Source organism: Ctenopharyngodon idella, chromosome 17 (assembly GCF_019924925.1).
Source record: "Ctenopharyngodon idella isolate HZGC_01 chromosome 17, HZGC01, whole genome shotgun sequence".
Classification (NCBI taxonomy): Eukaryota; Metazoa; Chordata; class Actinopteri; order Cypriniformes; family Xenocyprididae; genus Ctenopharyngodon; species Ctenopharyngodon idella.
In genome coordinates, this window is record NC_067236.1 from 7,875,164 (window position 1) to 7,896,665 (window position 21,502).

General features: G+C 37.7%; 2 protein-coding genes across 4 annotated transcripts; one reads left to right on the forward strand and one right to left on the reverse strand.

Moving 5' to 3' along the window:
- Positions 1 to 7: 7 nt before the first annotated feature.
- Positions 8 to 12,822, reverse strand: rtn4ip1 (reticulon 4 interacting protein 1). Of its 2 annotated transcripts, XM_051868919.1 has the most exons (10): positions 12,695 to 12,822; positions 12,350 to 12,567; positions 9,737 to 9,888; positions 9,540 to 9,608; positions 9,250 to 9,374; positions 8,375 to 8,423; positions 4,495 to 4,631; positions 4,228 to 4,411; positions 2,091 to 2,183; positions 8 to 212 (listed from the first exon to the last, which is right to left on the reverse strand). In XM_051868919.1, the coding sequence occupies exons 2-10, from the start codon at positions 12,495 to 12,497 to the stop codon at positions 90 to 92; spliced, it is 1,080 nt and encodes a 359-aa protein (XP_051724879.1). In that variant the 5' UTR covers positions 12,498 to 12,567; positions 12,695 to 12,822; the 3' UTR covers positions 8 to 89. The 2 variants fall into 2 exon arrangements, with proteins under 2 accessions (XP_051724879.1, XP_051724878.1); XM_051868918.1 differs by having other exon boundaries at positions 12,350 to 12,767.
- Positions 12,784 to 21,270, forward strand: qrsl1 (glutaminyl-tRNA amidotransferase subunit QRSL1). 2 transcript variants are annotated; one of them, XM_051868916.1, is made up of 11 exons: positions 12,784 to 12,918; positions 13,238 to 13,397; positions 13,479 to 13,577; positions 13,676 to 13,772; positions 16,677 to 16,838; positions 17,259 to 17,434; positions 17,518 to 17,630; positions 18,319 to 18,511; positions 18,692 to 18,809; positions 19,971 to 20,221; positions 20,701 to 21,270. In XM_051868916.1, exons 1-11 carry the CDS (start codon positions 12,856 to 12,858, stop codon positions 20,919 to 20,921), a joined length of 1,653 nt encoding a protein of 550 aa, XP_051724876.1. In that variant the 5' UTR covers positions 12,784 to 12,855; the 3' UTR covers positions 20,922 to 21,270. The 2 variants fall into 2 exon arrangements, with proteins under 2 accessions (XP_051724876.1, XP_051724877.1); XM_051868917.1 differs by having other exon boundaries at positions 20,016 to 20,221.
- Positions 21,271 to 21,502: the final 232 nt, after the last annotated feature.

Below are 21,502 nucleotides of genomic sequence, written 5' to 3' on the forward strand. Positions count from 1 at the left end.
CTGTAGCCATTAGATAAATGTTTTTAATTCAACGAACATTAAAAAAAGTGCCATGTTTAACAGCTTAAGTATGTTTTTGGTTGCCATAGTTACTCTTTCTTGTCCTCAGTGATGGAGACAACAGTTTTGCCACGAGCATGACCCTGCTCGACTTTCTGAAAAGCTTGAGGCACCTGAGTAAATGTGAAAACTTCCTCCACCACAGGACGGACCTACAACGACACAACAGATCACAAAAGTTAAAACTAAAAGGACATAATACCTACAAGGTTAACTGAAAATGCCTACAAATCCGCTGAATACAAAGCCTGAAAATCAAAATAAAGTGTGCTTATACTGCATTAGTTGATGCTAGAGTGATAGTGAGTGTAATAGTTCAAGCTGGGTGCAATGTGGTGTAGAGGTTAGTATTCTGAGCTGGTAAACAGAAAGCTGCTGGTTTGACCCACAAAAGAACCAATTTCTCGTCGTCACCATCATGCCCTTGAGCACGATTTGCTCCGGGTTGTCTCTGTAAAGAGTTTATGGCATCTTGGAAAAGATATACGATCTGCTGAACTGATTTATCTCAACTTATTACCAAAAGTGAACTGATTCATTATAATTACAACTACAATCTGAAGAATTAATAATACTAAAAAGAACAAATAAATACATTAAACTTCCAATACATGTAACTTACAAATGAGACCAAAAGTCTGGCCAAACATTGTATTGTATTGTAAAAAAAAAAAAAAAAAAAGAAGGAAGAAAAAAGTTATCGTATTGTCATGAATAAATATTAAAGAAGAATATCTTGTCTAAACAAACACAACAGTCTTGAAGTTGAGAGCGAAAACAAACAAACCTGGTTACCAAACAAACAGGACATGCAGGCACAACAGCACAATGCTTTAAAGGAAACAAAAGATGAGATACATTTCCTGTCTGTTGCTCTTTGTATCACAACTGTTTTTTTGTTTTTTTTACTTGGATATGTTCTTTTTTGCTTACAAATATAGAAAAAGCTCCCTTAAATGCTGCTTAACATTTAAGTATAAAGGATATATTCAAATATTATAGTAACTTTAATAATGTTCTTTTGATTTTTTTCTCTTCTGTGATGTCTGATATTAAATTTATAAATCCCACAGTTCCATAACTAGTCTTTGTCGATGACGTGTCTGTCTTGTGTATATGTCTGGTACAGTGTTTGCTGTATCTGATGTCTTTCATGAGGTTAATGGCCCTTCTTACTGTTGTTCTCACCATGGAACAGTCAAGTTGTCATAACACAAGCGCCTAATGACTGTTCTGTCTCATTTCTGTGTTCAAACAAACAGCACAAGACTTAGAGCCACAGGTAAATGTGCAATTGTGATCACAGATGTATTGCTGATAGAAGATTAGGTTCCATGTCATTCTATTTTGACATGGAATCATTTTAATTCCCGCAAAAAGTTAAAATCTGCTGGGGAAAGTAGATGCTATTTATTTTATTTATATGTTTAGCTGAGTTACAGTTGCTGTTAATCACTGTAAGTGTGAACAACCCAAAGTGCCACAATTGAGAATCGTGTATACAAGCTGACAGTTAAGAAAACTAACTAAAGAGACGGGAAGTCGAAATCTTTGGCGGCTTACTTGTTGCCTTGCTGCCCTATGAGATAACAACTTGAATGTGCGCATACAGTGAAACTGATTTCAGACAGACTTCTGAGGCAGCTTAACGGTTTAATGAACTACAAGAAAATAGAGAGAGCTTTGGTGTTAACTAAGCAAATATTTAATTACCGCAATACTAATTTCTCACTAGAATTGTCATCTAAAGTGGAAAGTGTTAGTCAAAAACATACATTTACACAGTAACTGTCATGGAATAGAAAAACACAGGATAGTGGGATATCAAAGGCAGCGAAGGATATATCTATGCTGACTTCAAAAATCAATCAGATGAAGGTATCTCAATTAGTAGATAGGATGTGACATGATCACTGGATTTGAACGTGCCTTGTTGCCCTACTACCTCTGTATGCTGAGTGCGGAGGCAGCATTTTTCAGCTTTCAGACGCAGCTAGAGTCTCACAAACATGAAATACAGTCTGATGTACCTTTCCAGAATCAACAATTTCGCTGATCTCGTCCAGCGTAGGGCCACTTGGAGCAAAGAAACCCCAACGATAGTGCACTCCCTTCCTGAGATGCTGAGAAAGAAGAGAGAAATAACACTCAACAACCTTCTACCTCCACATCTTTAACTTGACAAATGAATGAAAATGTGTCAGGTAATCGGGTTTAGGTTCCTGACCCTTCTACACTTTCATATCCTCCATTGTTCCTTCATTCTGGATCAGTATATTTTCATTCATTAAATCGTTTCTTCTGTCCCTACGCCACAGGACAGGGTGGTGTAAAGCATTAATGGGTCACAGCAGTGAAAGGAAAGTGTATTTGATAACTGAATGCCATTCACTGCAGTGGATGCAGTGAGATCACTGCTCAATTTTTTGTGTCGGGAATGTCCCCTAAGAAAAACTGTGAAAAGTGTTAAAAAGAAACATTTTGACAGTTCCAGTCTTTAACAACAACTGAGAATTTCTGAAATGTTTACTTAAGTAGAAACATTAATGCCAGACTAACAGGCACAGGAGTGTGAATTTCCTGCTGAAACATGAACCACTGCAAGGACGGTGTTCTGACAAACCACAAAAAAAAAAAAAAAAAAAAAAAAATCTTTCGACAAAACAATATTCATCTATACACTGCAGTATACAAAGACATCAGTACAATTTTTATTACAACTTGTATTCAGCAAGGATGCATTAAATTGTTAAAAAACACTTAAAGACATTTATAATGTGACAAAAGCTTTCTATTTCTTTTGTACTTTCTATTCTTCAAAAAATATTCAGCGGCACAACTGTTTTCAACATTGATACTAAGAAATGTTTCTTGAGCACCAAATCAACATGATTTCTGAAGGATCGTGTGAGACTGAAGACTGAAATAGAGGGTATGCACGTGACGTCACCGTCGACCGTTTTGACTGCGGTTACGCCCACGGAGTGGCAAAAGACTGAGTGGCAGCTTCGACTGGCAGCATTGGTTTTCAGCGTGAATGCCGCGAAAAACACACAAAACACATCCAAAAAGTGAAAGAGCTTTGACACAAAATCTGAGGTATATTTTCACAGACTGCTGAAAGCTACAGAAAAAAAAAGCAATAGGTCGCTGCAATTCACAGAAACAGCTGGACTCCAGGCAAAGAAACATGTTTTGCAATTATCATTTTGTGTCAAAATGTTGGATTTTGGGGTAAAATCATATTGTATTGTTATATATTATGTTGACAACTCATCAATTAAATATCTACCATCTTATATTCTGTATAACTGGGTGTTTTTAAATAAACTGACAAAAACTATACAAGTTTTAGGGCTGGACGATATGACGAAATATATAACATTGATATAAGTCATCACTCCGATTTAGACCTACCTATATTGTATTTATTTAAAGCGTTCACAGGCCGATTTGCTTTATGTATTTCCCCGGCGTCGAAATCAGGCACATATAAATGTCAGGCTGCATGCCAATATCCATGGATTAGGTTTCTTTGACATGTCATAAGGAACACTTTTGAGCTCACCCTTTAGTGTAATCGTTTGTTTTACTCGCGTTTTCGTGGTTTCCCCTAATAAATCCAGTCATCCAGCAGGTTCTTTTGCCACTCAGTCCTGCTGAGGGAGCGCGTTCCGGCGTGAAAGTGACGTCTGTGCATACCCTCTATAATGGCTGCTAGCTTTGCCACCAAAGGAATAAATGAAAACTTAATTTAAATTGTAATAATATTTCACAATATTACTGTATTACTATATATATGAACATATTAATGCAGCCTTGGTGAGCACAAGAGACCTCTTTCAAAAACATTAAAGAATCTTATCGACCCCAAACGTTTGAACAGTAGTGTGTGTGTGTGTGTGTGTCTGTATGTATGAAAGTCTGGTTTGTAGGGTGGGGGAACTTCACTTACTTTCACCTATTATTTTTGGTTTCTTTTTCCTGAAGTCTCTTGATATTTTTTAAGAAACGTCAGTGATTCACACTGCTAATTCACCCACAGTATGAAAGGTCATGGTTATAAACTGATAAACAATAAAAAAAATAAGAGGAGTTCCAGCCTCTGTGGTAAAAGAAACTCATTCTAGATGTTTTTTCACCAGCACATGGACAGGAAGTCCCTACCTTCAGCACTTTGCATCCTATGGTGACTCCAGACTGCATCATTCCGTCTGCTAGGCCCAGTCGGTCTGTGTTATGCAGGAACGGTGTTATTAGAGTAACATATTTAGCACCATTCCAGGGTTTTAGGAAATCTAGTGCCCATTTCTCAGTTTCACCACCAATATTGTCTAAAATCAAATCAAACCTGAAAGAGAGAAAGAAATAAACTCAACTTCTGTCACAAGTTCCATCAAAAAATAGTCACAGGCTAGTTGCCCAAAAACGAACTTTTCTAAAGTCTGTAGTTGATTTTCAACCGGTCCAGCAGTGTAGTCCACGACATCATCAGCGCCCAGATCTCTCACCAGCCGCTTTGCATTCTGGGAACATGTTACAGTCACATGGGCGCCCCAGGCCTTTATCATCTGTAGATTAGTAAAAACCAACATCTTAATCAAAATGTCAATCATACAGCGGCGTTACACACAGATGATTATCTCCCGGGTTCACAGACAAGGCTTAAGCTAGTCCTAGACTAAAATGCATGTTTGAGCTGTTTTAACTGAAAGCAACTTATACTGATATATCTTAAAATATGTCAGTGCCGTTGTTTTGTCTCAAGATACACACCAGTAATGTTTTTTTCTAGGCACGATTATAAAAGCTACTTAAATATCCTAATTGAACTAAGGCCTAATCCTGGCTTAAAGGTTTAGTTGACTCAAAAATGAAAATTCTGTCATTAATTACTCACCCTCATTTCGTTCCAAACCTGCAAGACTTCCGTTCATCTTCGGAACACAAATGAAGATCTTTTTGATGAAATCTGAGAGCTTTCTGTCCCTCCTTTGACAGCCTACACAACTGAAACTTTGACGCTTCAAAAAGTTCATAAAGAGATTGTAAAACTAATCAACAGGTACTGAGCAGTTTAGTCCAAATTTTTTGAAGAGGCACGATCACTTTGTATGATGAACAGATTAAATTTAGGCTTTTATTCACAATTAAACACACATCAGATGTGGTAAACAGAAGCTCAAGCATGTTCGCATGACGTGCGAGAACCAATGAGGTTCATTCTCGTGTGTTACGCAGCACGTTTGAGCTTCCGGAAGAGGTTTGTTCTCGTGCGTCATTCACGTTCGGTTGAGCCTCGGATTATGTTCGCTGATCAATGTTTTTATGTGAATAAAAGCCTAAATGAAATCTGTTGATCACAAAAAGCGATTGAGTCTCTTCAGAAAATTTGGACTAAACCACTCAATTTTTAGGGCCTGAGCACCGATGGTGTGAGGGCCCTATTGTAATTTCTCTGTCAATTATTATTCTCTGAAATTAATCGCATTTTTGAGGGCCTAAACATGCTCGAAAACTCATGAAACTTTGCACACGCCTCAGAAGTGGTGAAAATTTATGTCAGATATGGGTTTCAGAATTGGGTGTGGCAAAATGGCTCGATAGCGCCACCTACAAAATTTCAATTAAGCGCCTTTCACACTACATTTCACGTACAGGTATGAAATTCTGTAAAATTCATGTTTGATAAGAGTCCTGGCCTGAAGACATCTCTATGCCAATATTTAGTTAGTCATAGCACCACCTGCTGGCAACAGGAAATGGCATGCTTTGCACTGTAATTCACTCCCAGAAACACATTTGTTATTCTAACATTCCCAGAACGTTAGTTTTTGCTTTGTATAACATTATTCTAACATTAATCTAACGTTCCCGGAACGTTATTCTAACGTTAATCTAACGTTAATCTAACGTTCCCAGAACATTATTCTAACGTTAATCTAACGTTCCCAGAACATTATTCTAATGTTAATCTAACCTTCCCAAGACATTATTCTAACGTTCCCAGAACATTAGTTTTTGGTTTGTATAACGTTATTCTAACATTAATCTAACGTTCCCAGAACGTTACTTTTTGGTTCCCAGAACATTATTCTAATGTTAATCTAACCTTCCCAAAACATTATTCTAACATTCCCAGAACGTTAGTTTTTGGTTTGTATAACATTATTCTAACATTAATCTAACGTTCCCAGGATATTGCTTTTTGGTTTGTATAACGTTATTCTAACGTTAATCTAATGTTCTTATAATGTTATTATAACTTTCCAGAACGTTTTTGGTTCCCAGAAGGTTATTTTTAGGGCCCGAGCACCAATGGTGTGAGAACCCTATTGTAATTGCTCAGTCAATTATTCTTCTTCTCCGAAATGAAATTATTCTCCGGATTTTTGAGGGCCTAAACATGCTCGAAAACTCATGAAACTTTGCACACACGTCAGAAGTGGTGAAAATGTACCTCAGATATGGGTTTCAGAATTAGGTGTGGCAAAATGGCTCAATAGCTCCACCTACAAAATTTCAATTAAGCGCCATTCGTGCTACGTTTCACGTACAGCCATGAAATTCGGTAGACACCGATACCTACAGTACAAAAAAAGTCCCTGGGTGCAAAATCTGAAAACCCAACAGGAAGTGAGATATTTTGAATGTTCTCTGCTAAATTTTTTCAGTTTTTGCCATTTCCAGACGTTGTACTTTAACAAACTCCTCCTAGAGCTTTAATTAGATCAACGTCATATTTGGCCAGTCTAATCTAAAGGCCTTTGTGATGTTAAATTGCGAAGATCTTGACTTTTCACTGTAGGGCGAAAGTTGCAACTATGGCAGCTGAGAACGCCATTCTTTGTGTACTTTTGAAGAATTTTCGGAGCCTGATGAAATCAGTATAAATACGTGTTTAATATTGCAAAATACGCTCGATGTTACAGTCACTGCCCTTGCCGTCCAGAATAAAAGAGAACATCCCAATCGAGTGAAGGGATTTGTGGAAACTTCTAATTGTGATCCAACATTTGCCTCGCATTTCAGGATGAAAAGACAAACATTTCAGGTGAAGGATAATCCACTTCTTACCTCTGACACTGTATTATGAGATATGACATTATTTTTATTGTGAGTATTAGGCTTATCATTATTGCTGATCACTGTTGTTGTGCTATGATATTGTAAAATTTACCATTATATAATCAGAGGAGTATAGAAAAGTTTATGAAAGTGTCACTCCAAAATACAATAGCAAAATATATAAATATGTATAGTATTTTTATGTTACAGTAGTCACTTTACATGGACCCATCGTGCGAGCTGTCTCTTTAATACCGCACGGTTTATATACATGTTGATGCTGATTGGGCTAACATTTTTGACACACCCACCAAACAAGAGAAAACGTATCTCAAACCCATTGCACACCGTTTCCAGGAAACATGTCATTCAACCCGGAAACCACAGCAAAACGTTGCGCAATGGTTTGAGCTTAAACGCGCTCAAGATGTTTTGCCATGAAGGAGGAAGCTGTTGTAACTCAGGCATACAGTGACCGATCTACCCCAAACTTAACATGTTTGATAAGACTCCGGGCCTGAAGACATCTTTATGCCAATATTCAGTTAGTCATAGCGCCACCTGCTGACAACAGGAAATGGCATGCTTTGCACAATAATTCACTCCCAGAAACACATGAAGTACCAAACATACTAGAAACATGTTAAATCATGAAACACTTGGCTAAGTGCTAATGTTTGCGATTAACGCCACGAAACAGGAAGTTGTTGTAACTCAAGCAAACAATGTCCGATCTGCTACAAACTTCACATGATTGATAATAGTCTTAGCCTGAAGACATCTACATGGCAATATTCCGTAATAGTCAAAGTGCCACCTGTTGGCAGCAGGAAGTGTGGCACGTCAAAATGACTTTGCCATATTTCAACTGTATTTACTTGCTTACATGCATGTCACCCACTATTCACTGTTTTCCTAAGGCCACCGCGAGTTGGTGGCCCCGGGTGCGAGGGCCCTTTCATCGGTGCTTGCAGCTTTAATTATGGATTAGTTTTACAATCTCTTTATGAACAATTTGAAGCCTCAAGGTTTTAATTGTGTAGCTGTCTATGGAGAAACTCTCAGATTTCATCAAAAAGATTATCATTTGTGTTCTGAAGATGAACGAAAGTCTTACAACATGAGGGTAATTTTTGGGAGAACTAACTCTTTAATCTAAGCCCTGTCTGTGAAAACAGGCCTACATGTTTTATTACTCATTAAGTAATTTGCAATGTTACATGCAAAAAATTATTATCATCATCACCTGTATAGCAAAGGTTCCCAATCCTCCTGATCCTCCCAGGATAAGAACACTGTATGAGGAAAGGATAGATCTGTTACAGCCAGCCTTAATCAACTGCACATCTATTATGATTCATCTAAGCCTCTAAAATAAGTAAGAATTATTTAAAATCACCCTTGTTGTGTTCAAGTATTGCTGAGATCACTGTGTCTCAAGCAAAGCAGAACTTTCTGCATATAATGTACAGTTGTCTTTAAATAAGAATAATCTGCTAAATAACGTAGCACATTTGTAAATACATGCTTCAATCTGGTAATTAACGTCATTTTTTGATTATTTTGGGATGCCTAATCTAATTTTGGTAAATGCTAATTCAGTTAATACTATGAGGATATAATTAACAGAATAAATCAGACCAATTAGACGCTGGAGATAAAACCGGAGACAGAACAAGACAAGACAAAACAAAAAGCAGAACGGAACAACAAGTAGTTTTAGTATAAATGTATATATATATATATATATATATATATATTATAATTCTTACACTTATAATGACTATTAAACATGCTTTCTCTGTCGTTTAGGATTGAATTGATTATTTTATGCTGCTGTGCATTTCAAACTTTTTCAAACATTTCCAACATTTTACTCGTCATTAATTCTTCTGGTGTTAGGAACAATAGTATCACTATCAATACTGTTGCAAAAAATACAGAAACAAGAAATTTTTGCAGCTCAGTTTCAATAAATCGTCTTTTTATAACAAGGAAATATCAAAAATTTGATTCTATGTGAGATGACCCTATTAATCGGAGGAAATTAAGACTACTCGACTCAATAGGAGCACTGGACGATGTGATGCAATCACTGAAAGATGAACCTGAAGTACTTGCCGTTTCTTAGCACAGTTGTCTTTGTTCAGGCCACCGGTGTTGACAATGGCAGACCAGGCCGTTGCAGCCACATACGGGATGGATGCTGCTTCAACATGGCTAAGCGATTTGGGCTTATGGGACACCTAAATCACAGAAATTAACAATGAACTTCTCTTCGTAGGAGTAATGTAATTATGTTAAAGGACAACAGTTGTTATGTGACGTGTCAAAACTGCTGTACTGTTCTCTACATATATGAATGAATGCTTTTATATGTTTATACTACAAAACATGAATCTGAACATTACCTCATTGGCACTAAGCACTACAAACTCTGCCAGGCTGCCCTGCTTCCATGGAGGGATAGCAGCCCACACCTAACAGAGAAAAACACTTCTAAATCCCAGTGCAGACACTGGCCTCAATAACTGATGATTTTAAGGTAATTATTGGACATTGTATATACAGTTATGATATTATATGGAATAATAACTAAATAGAGCACCTGATCTCCTGGTTTAAAGTAGTTCACATCCAGCCCACATTCCATGATCTCTCCGGATACATCACGCCCCAGGATTAGAGGAAACTCACTGCCTGTCTGGTTTATGTTAAGTGGGTCACGTTTCATAGCCATAGTAGCTGCTCCATAACCACCTATAGGTAACATGAAAGAAAGACTTTATAACGTACACCATAAGCTCTTCCCAGAAAATATTTTAAGATTTTTATAGAACATTTTAAAATGAAATAAGTTTCATTTAACTATTTATGCCTGTGGTCTTCACTATTTTTTTCATGATAGGACAAAGTCAATAGGAGAGCCACTTTTACCGCAAAGTATCAAAAGTTACATCATTTACCATTCAAATCTGACACTGAGACAAGATGATTTCCCTTAATGACAAAAAAGCAGGATTACCTTAATGCTGGGATTAGCGGAAGCATGCATGCATTTTCTTTACTTTATTTGTAGCTTGTTGTTGCAATCTTTGTGAGGCATGCAAGATGTTCATTGGTGAGGCTGTTTCTCTGTTTCCTCTTTATAGTGTTCATGGTTGAGAGTTTATGTTTGTATTTGGTGTGGTATTTATACACCGAAATTACTTTTTGCGTGCATATGATATGCAATGGGTAGGATTAGTAGTGTGGGGTAGGGGCGTATTATATGTACGCCAAAACTGCATATCATATAATGCACGCTAACAAATTGCATATCATATGCACGCGAAAAGTGCATATTATATGCACGTCAAACACATGCGTATCATAGGCACGCCAACGTTTTTTTCTGCATATAAATATCACGCCAAATATAAACAGAAAATCGTGCTATTGATACGCACTTTCATGAGATCATGCTCGCATTCGGCATTAAGAGCTGGAAAGACTGCCAAAACTGGCAACTCTGCGGTGAATCAGTGTCATAGACATACAGTAAGGGCAGAGCAAATATCTTTTCTAGTTTATATTTCCATCTTGTAATGCCACTGTTTTGGGTATTTTTTAAATATAAATTATTTTTAATACAGCAGACACTTTGAGTTTTTTAATGGGTTCCCAGATAGCATACATATCCGGGCCTCATCAGGGCCAACTATGGCACATATGGCTCAGTTCTTCTGGCAGCAGTAAAGGTCATATGGGCCGTATCTGGCCCACGCACATCAAGCCGGTTTTAGTGTGGATTTGTGGCTTGCTGTGTATTGCCCAGATGTGGCCCATGTGACCTTTGCCGCTGCCAGAACTGGGCCATATGTGCCATAGTTGGCCCTGATGAGGCCCGGATATGTATGCTATTGCCAGCCACACTCAGGTTGAGCCATCGCTGTCATGCGGTATGTGGGCCACAACTGGGCCAGATGTCATTTGCTATCTGGGTTATGTTATAGCCCTGTTAGTTTTTAACGTTTTTATGAAATATCTGTATTGACTGCATGATCATATCACCATATTATTTACTGCCATGCGAGCCACAAATTAAAGCTTGGCGAACCACAGAAGGCTTGAGAGCCGCACAATGGGTAACACTGATTTATGGCATTAAAGACAAAGTCAGGCCGGTCCCAACATGCCTTGCGACCCATCCTTTCAAAATAACACAATAAAGTGGTATGTTTTTACATGACTTTGCATATAGGCAAACTGGAGTAAAGGTGAGGATGAATTCACTAGGCAGTTGAGTAAAAGCCACTGATATCAGTTGTAAAGATGCTTAGTGTTTGTAAAATAAATGTTTTAATAACCACACCTTTAAAAAAAAAAAAAAAGAAAGAAAGAAAAAGAAAATAAAAAATCTGTGCATGTACATACCATTTCTAAAGTATATGGAAGTAGTGCCTGACTATGCAAACCTCTTCAAAAATCTGTTGCTCTGCAGATGCTAGTGTTTTTGCTGGTTGCTAGGGCATTACTAAGGTGTTTTGACACAAATGCTAAAGTTGAACAAATATTGAGGTTTAGGGCTTTCAGGAATAATTTATCACCATATAGACAACTGCATGGTCTGTCTCTTTTCATATTAATTTGACATAATTAATTCGAATATATTTTAGCTTTTTTGGAAAACAAACTGCTACAGGTTTCCTAATCACTGTGTTGGGGTTTATTTTGAAATACTGTAACCAGTGTAGATATAGTTAACTAAAACAAAACCTTTTAGAAAAATCAATTATTCTTTTTAATTAATTGATTATAAATATAATAAAGCTGAAATAAAATAAAATATAAAGTTTAAATTGAAGTAATAACTAAATAATAATAAATTAGTTAATAAGTTAAATAGAAATATATATAAAAACTAATACAAATGACAAAAATCACATAAAAACTAATTTTCATTTAGAATGAATATATATATATATAAATTCTAAAATAACTCTGACTGTAACATGGTGATATTCAGCAAGCACCACACTAATGACAGCTCATAATGACTAGGCAATTCACAATTATTGCGTGGTATAGTAGTTCAAACATTTTCTTCATGAAATATGGTTATATGGCCCTCACTCACACGTTATATAAAAGTGCCAAAATCTTCTGAACCATGTAAGATGCCTACATTCATTCTACACAACATAACACGATATAAACACATTAAGTGACCGTCACATACCCCTCATACTGATGTCGATGGGGTTAATACCCGCAGCGTGCACCTTCACGATCACTTCATTGGGATAGTGGATGATCGGAAGCGCCGCGTTCTTGGTGAACCGCAACACCTCGTTTTTCCCGTATTTGTCGATGACCCATGCGGGCATCACAGTCCTGCGGGAGGCTGAGAAACTGAAGCTCCTATACTGACCCCTCAGCGAGCACACCAACCACCGTCTACACATTAGCATGATTGATCAATCATAAAAATATTCCAGGGCTCTCCTCCCGGGGATATCTCTTACAGTCTCATAAGCCCGTCATCGATTAGAAATAAAACCTACAAATCTTTGATAACACTCACAAGTTCAGCGAAAGCGCATCTCATGTCCTGCAAAGTCAAAACAATCCGGTGAACTTTCACACGACGCACTGAACCAATCACAAGCCACAGCTCTCTTTGATTGACCAATCAGAGAGCAGAGATAATGGAACGTCAGCGAGGTCAGGTCAACAGAAAGTGTCATGTCAGCCTCCAGTGCGGCGTTTCGTCCGGCAACAGCGATGCTCGGCCTGTCCATTAGAGAGGTCTGTGCTTACTTTAACCTTAAATTAAATTATACCGCTTACGTGTAAACAAGAATTAAACTTTATAAGGATTCACCGCGCTGTTTTAATTGGCACTGTGTTACGTAATGTTACAATTTAAAACCCTTCTCAAATTCAGTCTGACAAGGCTGGTAGACCTTTTAGGACCAGCAAAGCAGTTTATGGTGTTTTACAACAGGGTGTAATTAGATTTTTAGATTTAATATCCAGATACATGACATTTATATAACTACCTACTAAACTTACAAAACAGTCTAAATGTCCCAAGTCTAAAAGCCCAATTTTATGCCTTTTACAGGTATCCCAGGCACTGAGGGATGGAAGGGTGTCTGCCACTGAGCTCTGCAGAAAATGCATCAACCAAATACAAAGGACACGTTATCTGAATGCTTTTATCACCATTACAGAGGAGATGGCCATGGAACAAGCACAGAGATCAGACAACAGGCTCCGCACAGGTATGTATGTGTCACATAAAAAGTAAATTTAATTCATGACTGAATAATAATTTACATGTGCTCTATGTATTTTCTTGTAAGGTAAACCTCTTGGCCCTCTGGACGGCATTCCCTTCTCTGTGAAAGACAACTTCTGCACAGAGAACATTGAGACCACCTGTGCTTCAAACATGCTTAAAGGTCAGCTAAAATACATTAACACAAGATTGAAGCTTAGAAACGTACTGTATCTCATATGATTTGTGAGCGGTTTACATTTAGTCTGTTTGGATTTGTAGGTTACATTCCTCCATTCAATGCTACACTTGTGCAGAAGCTGCTGGATCAAGGAGCAGTTCTTGTTGGAAAAACTAATTTAGATGAGTTTGCAATGGGGTAAGATCTCTCCAAGTGTGCACCTAGATTTCAATTTACTGATACTGTTTTTTAAAAGTTTGTGGTCAGTAAGATTTTTTTAAAGAAATGAATGATTTTATTCAGCAAGGAAACTGTACATAGCTGATCAAAGTAAAGATATTTATAATGTTTTTTAAAAAATTCTGAAGATTCTATTCAAAGAATCTTGAATAAATCCATCGGTTTCCAGTGTTTTTTCAACATTGATAAAGGACCTTCACAGACTTTTCACAGACTGTGATGGCGTGTTTTAACAGTCATCAGCATCGTAAATCTTGCAAGTTTTTTTATATTTAAATTTTTTTTATGTATGTACATTTATAACACTTTCTTAGTATTGTATTACCTTTTCATCAAATTACAAAAAAACTAGTTAACACAGCTGTGAGGTTGTTTCTAATACAGCGGCTGTGGGAGTGATGGTAAAGTTGACATCTTTCTCTCTTCTGACTTCCGTTATCAATCTCTCTCTATTTCTCTCTCTATTATCTTTTTGGAAGTTGTGGAAACACTGTTGTTGAGTTTTTCTTTTGCTACTTGAGAAAATGGGGACACAAAAAATATATATTTAATGTATTCTCTCATTCACCGCCATAGAATTTTACCCAACTATGATGACTTCCGCTTTGAAAAAACCCGGACATGTGAAAAGGGTCTATAAGAAATGTTTCTTGAGTTTAACGCAAAGTGCTCTCAGAGATGTGTGAAGGCAGGATCCATGTGCAGGAGAATTTTAAAATAACAGTAACAACCAAAGTAAGCCAAAATAAACATGAGAAAACCAGAGAGCAGAATTGAGAACCTCAATGAAACACCCAACAAAGGACAACACCAGACAAGGAACATGAGGAACACTGAGGATTAAATACACAAGGGTAATTTGTAAACAGGACATATCTGGGAACAATCAAAGAACTAATCAACAAGAAAAACTACAATGGACTACAAAACAGGACACAGAACAGGAAGTAACAGTCCACACAAGACCAGGAGAACACAGGCTGGAATCATGACAGAAGCTATGAACCACCATAGCATAGCAGACAGCACTGTAGATCCCCACGGCAGTGCAGTAGACCACCACAGCAGCGTAGTCATGACTGAAGATCCCCACAACGGTGCAGTAGACCACCACTGTTGAGCAGACAGAGCTGGTGACCACAATGGTGGAGCAGGTGGGGCTAAAGACCACCAAAGCGTATGTGATGACCACCACGGTGAAGCAGGCGAAGCTAGAAACCACAACAACAGAGCAGAAGTCAACCATGGCGGAGCAGGCAGGACTGTAACAGAGAGCACAGAAATGGCCTCTGTGGCCATCACAGGGAGCACATAGGGTTCAGACAAGGTCTTCTTGGTCATAACAGGACAGACAGGCAGTTCACGGACAACCTCCATAGTCCAAACAAGATGGGCAGGAAATTCAAGGGCGACCTCCGTGGTTGTGTCCGGGCCGACAGGAAACTCAGGGATGACCCCAGAGGTTGTATCAGGAAGTTCATAAACAACACGTGTTTGCATCAGGTAGGGCAGAGGGTTCTAGGGTGACCACTGTGGTCGTATCTGGGCAAACAGAGAGTTCATGGGCAGACGCCGCCACCTTGAGCAAAACTAGATCTGGTGTTGCCACCTCGGAAAAAAACAGAAGCGTTCGTGGCCCAGACACACAAAATGGCCATCGTCGTATCGGGGAGTACAATTGACAGTGCTAAAGTTGAACAAACTTGATATCACCACAGGGATGCCAGCTGCTCACACCGACATTAACGGCATGTCCGCCAAACTGGAAGCCAGCCTTGAACACCTAGGAACCACCTTGGTAGCCTCAGATGCAACGTTCATGATGCCTGAAAACTCTGACTTGGCGGCCATGATGGCTGGAGACTCTGGTGTGGCGGCCATGTTTTGAAGAGGCTCTGGTGTGCTGGATACTGCGGGAGTGCCGTGCGACTGCCAGTAAAAGTAGAGTCACTCAGTTGCAATGCAAGATCAGTGTAAATATCCAGGGTCCAATTAGGGTCGTGCAATGGCATGACTGACCTGAGCAGTTTAGATAGCCCCCTTAAAAAAATCATGAAGCATACCTTGTCCATGTTTGTCAAATGAGCCATCTCGATAATGTCCCGTATAGTTCTCTATACTGCGATCTTGTCAGAGACTCACAAGTCTCACTGCTAGATCCATAAGTGGTCTGGTGTTCTGTAACGCCAAGTGCTCTCAGAGATGAGTGAAGGCAGGATCCATGTGCAGGAGAACTTTATTAAAATAATAACAATAACAACCAAAATATACACAAGAAAACGGAGAAGAACTGAGAACCTCAACGAAACATCCAACACAGGACAACACCAGACACATGAACATGAGAAACAACGGGGTTAAATACATAAGGGGTAATTTTTAAACAGGACACACCTGGGAACAATCAAAGAACTAATAAACAAGAAAAACTACGATGGACTACAAACATGGCACAGAACAGGAAATAACAGTCCACACAAGACCAGGAGAACACAGAATCATGACAGAGAGCACAGAAGCAGCATATTAGAATGATTTCTGAAGGATCATGTGACACTGAAGAGTAATGACTGCTGAAAATTCAGCTTTTCTATCACAGGAATAAATGACATTTTAAAATATATTAAAGAAGAAAACAATTATTTTAAATTGTAATAATATTACACAATATTACTGTTTTTAATTTTTACTGTATTTTTGATCGAATAAATGGAGCCTTGGTGAGCATAAGAGACTTCTTTGAAAAACTTTTGTTAAAAACTGAAAACTGTAGTTTAAATAATTTATAAGAACCTGTTTATCTATTTCAATTGAATAGATTGTGTCTGCAAGTCTGAGCATTTCCCCACTCTCCCTCTTAAGAGCTGGCAGTACAGATGGAGTGTTTGGTCCAGTTCGTAACCCATGGAGCTATGCAACACAATACCGTGAGTGGAGCAGAGAAGACCCAGATTCTGATTGGGCAATCACAGGAGGAAGTTCAGGAGGTAGTGGAGCAGCAGTAGCTTCCCTCAGCAGCTTCCTGTAAGTGTAAAGTGTAATTCTGAAACCTACAGCATTCACCAGTCAAAAAAATACACCTGGACTTTCGCTTCAAAACAAGCATGTTCATAAAGCTCAGTTCGCATATTTGAGCAGCTGCTTTCAAATGAAAGCAGAGGAACAATTCTCTGTAGATCTGAAACAATATATTATATAATCTAATATTTTAGCATTAATTCCAGAACAGATGTAGACATAACTCATTATTTCTTTTGATCCTTTTGACCCTTTGCAGGTGACTAATTGAACAAGATGTTTTTATTTAGCAGTTTAGTACTCTGCATTTGATTAATTACGTAAGAGATGTTCACGTGCATAGAGTGAGTTATGTATGTACCAAAAAAACATTATTACATAAGGCTCTATTTAATGTTTTTTTTTTTTTTTTTTTTTTTCTCTTAGAGCCTTGGGATCCGATACAGGAGGCTCTACACGAAACCCTGGTTCTCTCTGTGGGGTCGTGGCTCTGAAACCCACTTATGGCCTACTCTCTCGTCACGGACTCATCCCTCTGGTCAACTCAATGGACGTGCCAGGAATCATGACCAGAAGTGTCCATGATGCCGCCACTGTCTTGAGTAGAAGAACTTTTGTTGATTGACATGTGTGAGTCACTGATTTAAATTCATACTTCACTTTTTTGGGTGGTTTTGTTTTTCAGGAATTCTGCAGGGCCGAGATGAGAGAGACTCAACGACTGTCCAGGCACCCAGCACCCCACCTAGCCTTCCTGAACACTTTGACATTAGAGACATATGTGTTGGCATACCGAAGGTAAAGCTGCCTTCAGACCATCCACTGGGTGACAGCAGCTCAGTGTGGTTAACAGGGTCTAGGCTGATAACTCAAAGTTTCAAACAAGCATTGTTTGTAAAGCTGGACAAATTATCTTACCATATACAGAAAAATTATATATTTAGGTAATGATCAATTTAATATGCAGCATTTGAAAGAATCTCACTGTCAAGTGAAAAAAGGTTAAGAAATTTCATGTCAATATTTAATTTCACTAATTATTATGTTATAAATTGTTTTAATAATCAGTTGTTTTTAAGTAATTATTAATATTATATTGATTATTTTTAAATAATTATTTACTTAAATAGGCTTAACTTTATGCAACTTTTATGTAACTGTAATGTTAAAAAAAAAAACTTAATTTGCATAGTAAATTTATAAATTAAAATGTTAAGTATATATCATGGGGCAAAATATGGGCTTTATGGACTTTAAAATATGGACTTTATGGGGCAAAATATGCTTAACTGTCATAATGCTGTCACATTGCAAAAAAATAAAATAAATAAAAAATAATAATAATAATGGTCACAAAAAGTGGTTTTCATTTTCTTTTTTTTCTGATTTTGGGGTGAAATATGGCCCATAAATTTGATTGTAAGATTTAGCTATGTTTGTATGATTTTTTTGTTATGATAGAGTAATAGAGTTTCTGTGATCTTAGGAATATCATGCTCCGGGCCTGTCTAAGGACACTCTGGCCCAATGGAGTCGAGTTGCAGCCATGTTTGAGCAGGCGGGGGCACGAGTACAAGAAGTATCTCTTCCACACACACAGCACTCCATTGTCTGTTACCACGTCCTATGTTGCTGTGAGGTTGCATCAAACATGGCACGTTTCGATGGGCTTGAATACGGTATTTAAAGCCTAAACATTCCCAAAACCATCACATACTGTAACAATTAGACCTACATGATGGGTTTTGAAAAGTAGGTGTTATTTGTAAAGTTACAATTACAAAAATAAAATTTTAACATTTACATTTGAAAAGTTTTTGAAAAGTGCTTTTTTTAAAAATGTCCCTTTTTCTCCTCAGGCCATCGCAGTGCAGTTGACAGCTCCACAGATGCCATGTACGCCACCACACGACATGAAGGCTTTAACAATGTGGTCCGCAGTAGAATCCTCTCGGGGAACTACTTCCTACTGAAATCGTGAGAGCCTCAAAAACAGAACTACACTTTTCTCAGATCCGTTGTACAGTTTTAATTTATTCATAGTTTTTATAGTCCCTCTCACGCACACTCTGTTTAAAGATGTTTAAATCTCTACTACTGCATCAGTACTACATTATTACTGGCATATCATGCAGATGGTAAAGTTTGGGGTCAGTAAGATTATTTTTTTTAAGAAATAATTATTTTTATTCAGCAAAGATGCATTAAACTGATCAAAAATGACAGTACTTTTACATTGTTACAAAAGTTTTCTGAAATGTACCACGGTTTCTACAAAGATATTAAGCAGCACAACTGTTTTCAAAATTGATAATAAGAAGAAATGTTTCTTGAGCACCAAATCAGCATATTAGAATGATTTCTGAAGGATCATGTGACAATGAAGACTGGAGTAATGATGCTGAAAATTCAGCTTTGCCATCACAGGAATAAATTACATTGTAAAATATATTAAAGCAGAGAATAGTTATTTTTAAATTGTTTTTTTTTTTTTTATAGAAGCCCTAAAGGGACACGGTGATGGAAAAAATATGAGATGGGAGGAAAAATTATTTGTCAATGCTTTTACAATGTTCTCGCAAGATTTTTGCGTTCCTCCAAGAAACTTTCCATTCGCTTGCAAAACGTTTGAATTCCTTGTGACCGAACGCAAAGTTTCTCGGGGGAACGCAAAAACATTTTTTTTTTTCTCCTATGTGATATTTTTCCATCACCATGTCCCTTTAGGGGCTCCGTAGTTTTTTTCTGTATTTTTGATCAAATTAATTCAGTCTTGGTGAGAATAAGAGATTTCTTTCAAAACATTAAAAAATCTTACCGACCCTAAACTATTGAACAGTCGTGTACATTAGTTCTCAATTTGAGTCTTAGCTACCTGCAAAATAATTTTGGTAAGCAACAGTATGCCAAAAAGGAAATGTCAATCACTTATACAGAGATTTTCAATACAAAGAACATTGTAGGTTTGCACTGTATACTAGTACAAAAAAGTAGCACTTCCAAAATTTTACCATGGTACGATATCTTTCTTTGCTTAAAAAAAAAACAAAACAAAAAAACATTGGTATCAATCCAGAAATACTCTAATTGTAGTGTGTTTTAATGCAGCTGTGCCTTGGTTTTGCTCTGTGGTTACAGATATCAGTGTGTCAAATCTTCACATTCCACCCCCTGTCTTCTCAGGAACTATGAACATTACTTTGTAAAGGCTCAGCAAATGCGCCGTCTTATCGCTGAAGATTTTAAAAACGTGTTCCGCTCTGGCATAGACGTTCTCCTCACACCCACGACGCTGAGTGATGCAGCCCGCTACTCTGACTTCATACAAGAAGACAACCGAACACGCAGTGCTCAGGAGGATGTCTTTACCCAGCCTGTCAACTTGGCAGGTATGCACAGGAAGTGGATATGAGAAAGAAATTACTCCTTTCAGTGGAGGAAGATTCCACAGAGGTGCTGCATGTCCTTATCTTCCTTTACTTGTGCAGATGTGGTTTGTCTCATCTGATTTAAGGTCAATCGGGGAGTTTAGCATGATCACAACAAAGGTGAAGGGCGTGTGATCTCCAGCTAAATGAATTCTGAGTACAGCAGGGTTGTTTCCTGAAGCAGTATAAACAAACTCACAGCTGAGTTTAATGGATCAGTAAACCAACAAAACGTTCCAGTAACTAACGTAACCTTGGTTCCCTTTCGATACAGTTCATTTGCATTGTGCCAGTAACTGACTTGGATGGGGAATGCAATGCGAGTGAACCGTATTGAAAGGGAACAAAAATCCATCCATCTTCTTTTGATCTTTTTCTCAGCCAAGTCCTATATAATTATGTTTCCTTATTAATATGTATTTACTCTCTTTCTGCCACAGGTTTGCCTGCTGTAACAGTGCCAACAGCCCTCTCACACCGAGGTCTTCCCATTGGTCTGCAGCTGATTGGTCAGACACTACAGGACTGGAAGTTGTTGACAGTAGCCAACTGGATGGAGCAACAACTCAACTTTCCAATGATCCGTTTTCATGAAAACTCAAGTGAGAGGGAGCTGGACCGATCAGTCAGTGAAAAAAAAACACATACAGTAGGATTGTAACAAAGCAAAAAGACTGAACAGGTAAAGTTCAAAGGAAATGAAACCTTTGACAGGTAAATTTAGTATCAGTGCATGAAGTGAGAACGTAAGTGAGTTGCTTTAACAGCACACAGGATGTATATGAGTCTCTGTTCTGCACTGTGGGCTGCATCATTCATTCTCCTTTGTTTCAAGTGACATTTATTCTGCAGCATTAGCAAAAAAAAAAAAGAAAGAAAGAAATTGCAAATGTGTCAAGAGCCTATTTTGTAACAATATTTTATTTGCCAAACATTATGGAGTCAATAAAGTGTGAACAGTATTTGGGGAAAAAGATTTAAAATTTTAATAAATCAATTATATGTGATAATTTATTTAAATTAAATATAGCATTGTGTTATAAACTTATAAACTCACATACACACAACACACATCATCGCTTTTTGCTCCGCTGTATTTTTAAAATTTAAATATGAAATACAAACAGCTGTTCTGGCACAAGCTTTTTTTATATATTTAAATGAGGAATGTCATCATCAAAAAAATGTGTGTAGTCATGGTGAAATTTTTTGGGCAAAAATTTTGGTCAACCCGGCGAATAC

What these genes read in the sequence shown, in the direction of transcription:
- rtn4ip1 (XM_051868918.1), bottom strand. Translation starts at nt 12,581, where the DNA reads ATGCTAATGTGTAGACGGTGGTTGGTGTGCTCGCTGAGGGGTCAGTAT. An exon ending in ACTTTAAACCAGGAGATCAG is followed by an intron (nt 9,609 to 9,736) that starts GTGCTCTATTTA and finishes TTTCTCTGTTAG; the next exon opens with GTGTGGGCTGCTATCCCTCC. An exon ending in CAACTACAGACTTTAGAAAA is followed by an intron (nt 4,412 to 4,494) that starts GTTCGTTTTTGG and finishes TCTCTCTTTCAG; the next exon opens with GTTTGATTTGATTTTAGACA.
- qrsl1 (XM_051868916.1), top strand. Translation starts at nt 12,856, where the DNA reads ATGTCAGCCTCCAGTGCGGCGTTTCGTCCGGCAACAGCGATGCTCGGC. An exon ending in TTTCGATGGGCTTGAATACG is followed by an intron (nt 18,512 to 18,691) that starts GTATTTAAAGCC and finishes TTTTCTCCTCAG; the next exon opens with GCCATCGCAGTGCAGTTGAC. An exon ending in AACTACTTCCTACTGAAATC is followed by an intron (nt 18,810 to 19,970) that starts GTGAGAGCCTCA and finishes CTGTGGTTACAG; the next exon opens with ATATCAGTGTGTCAAATCTT.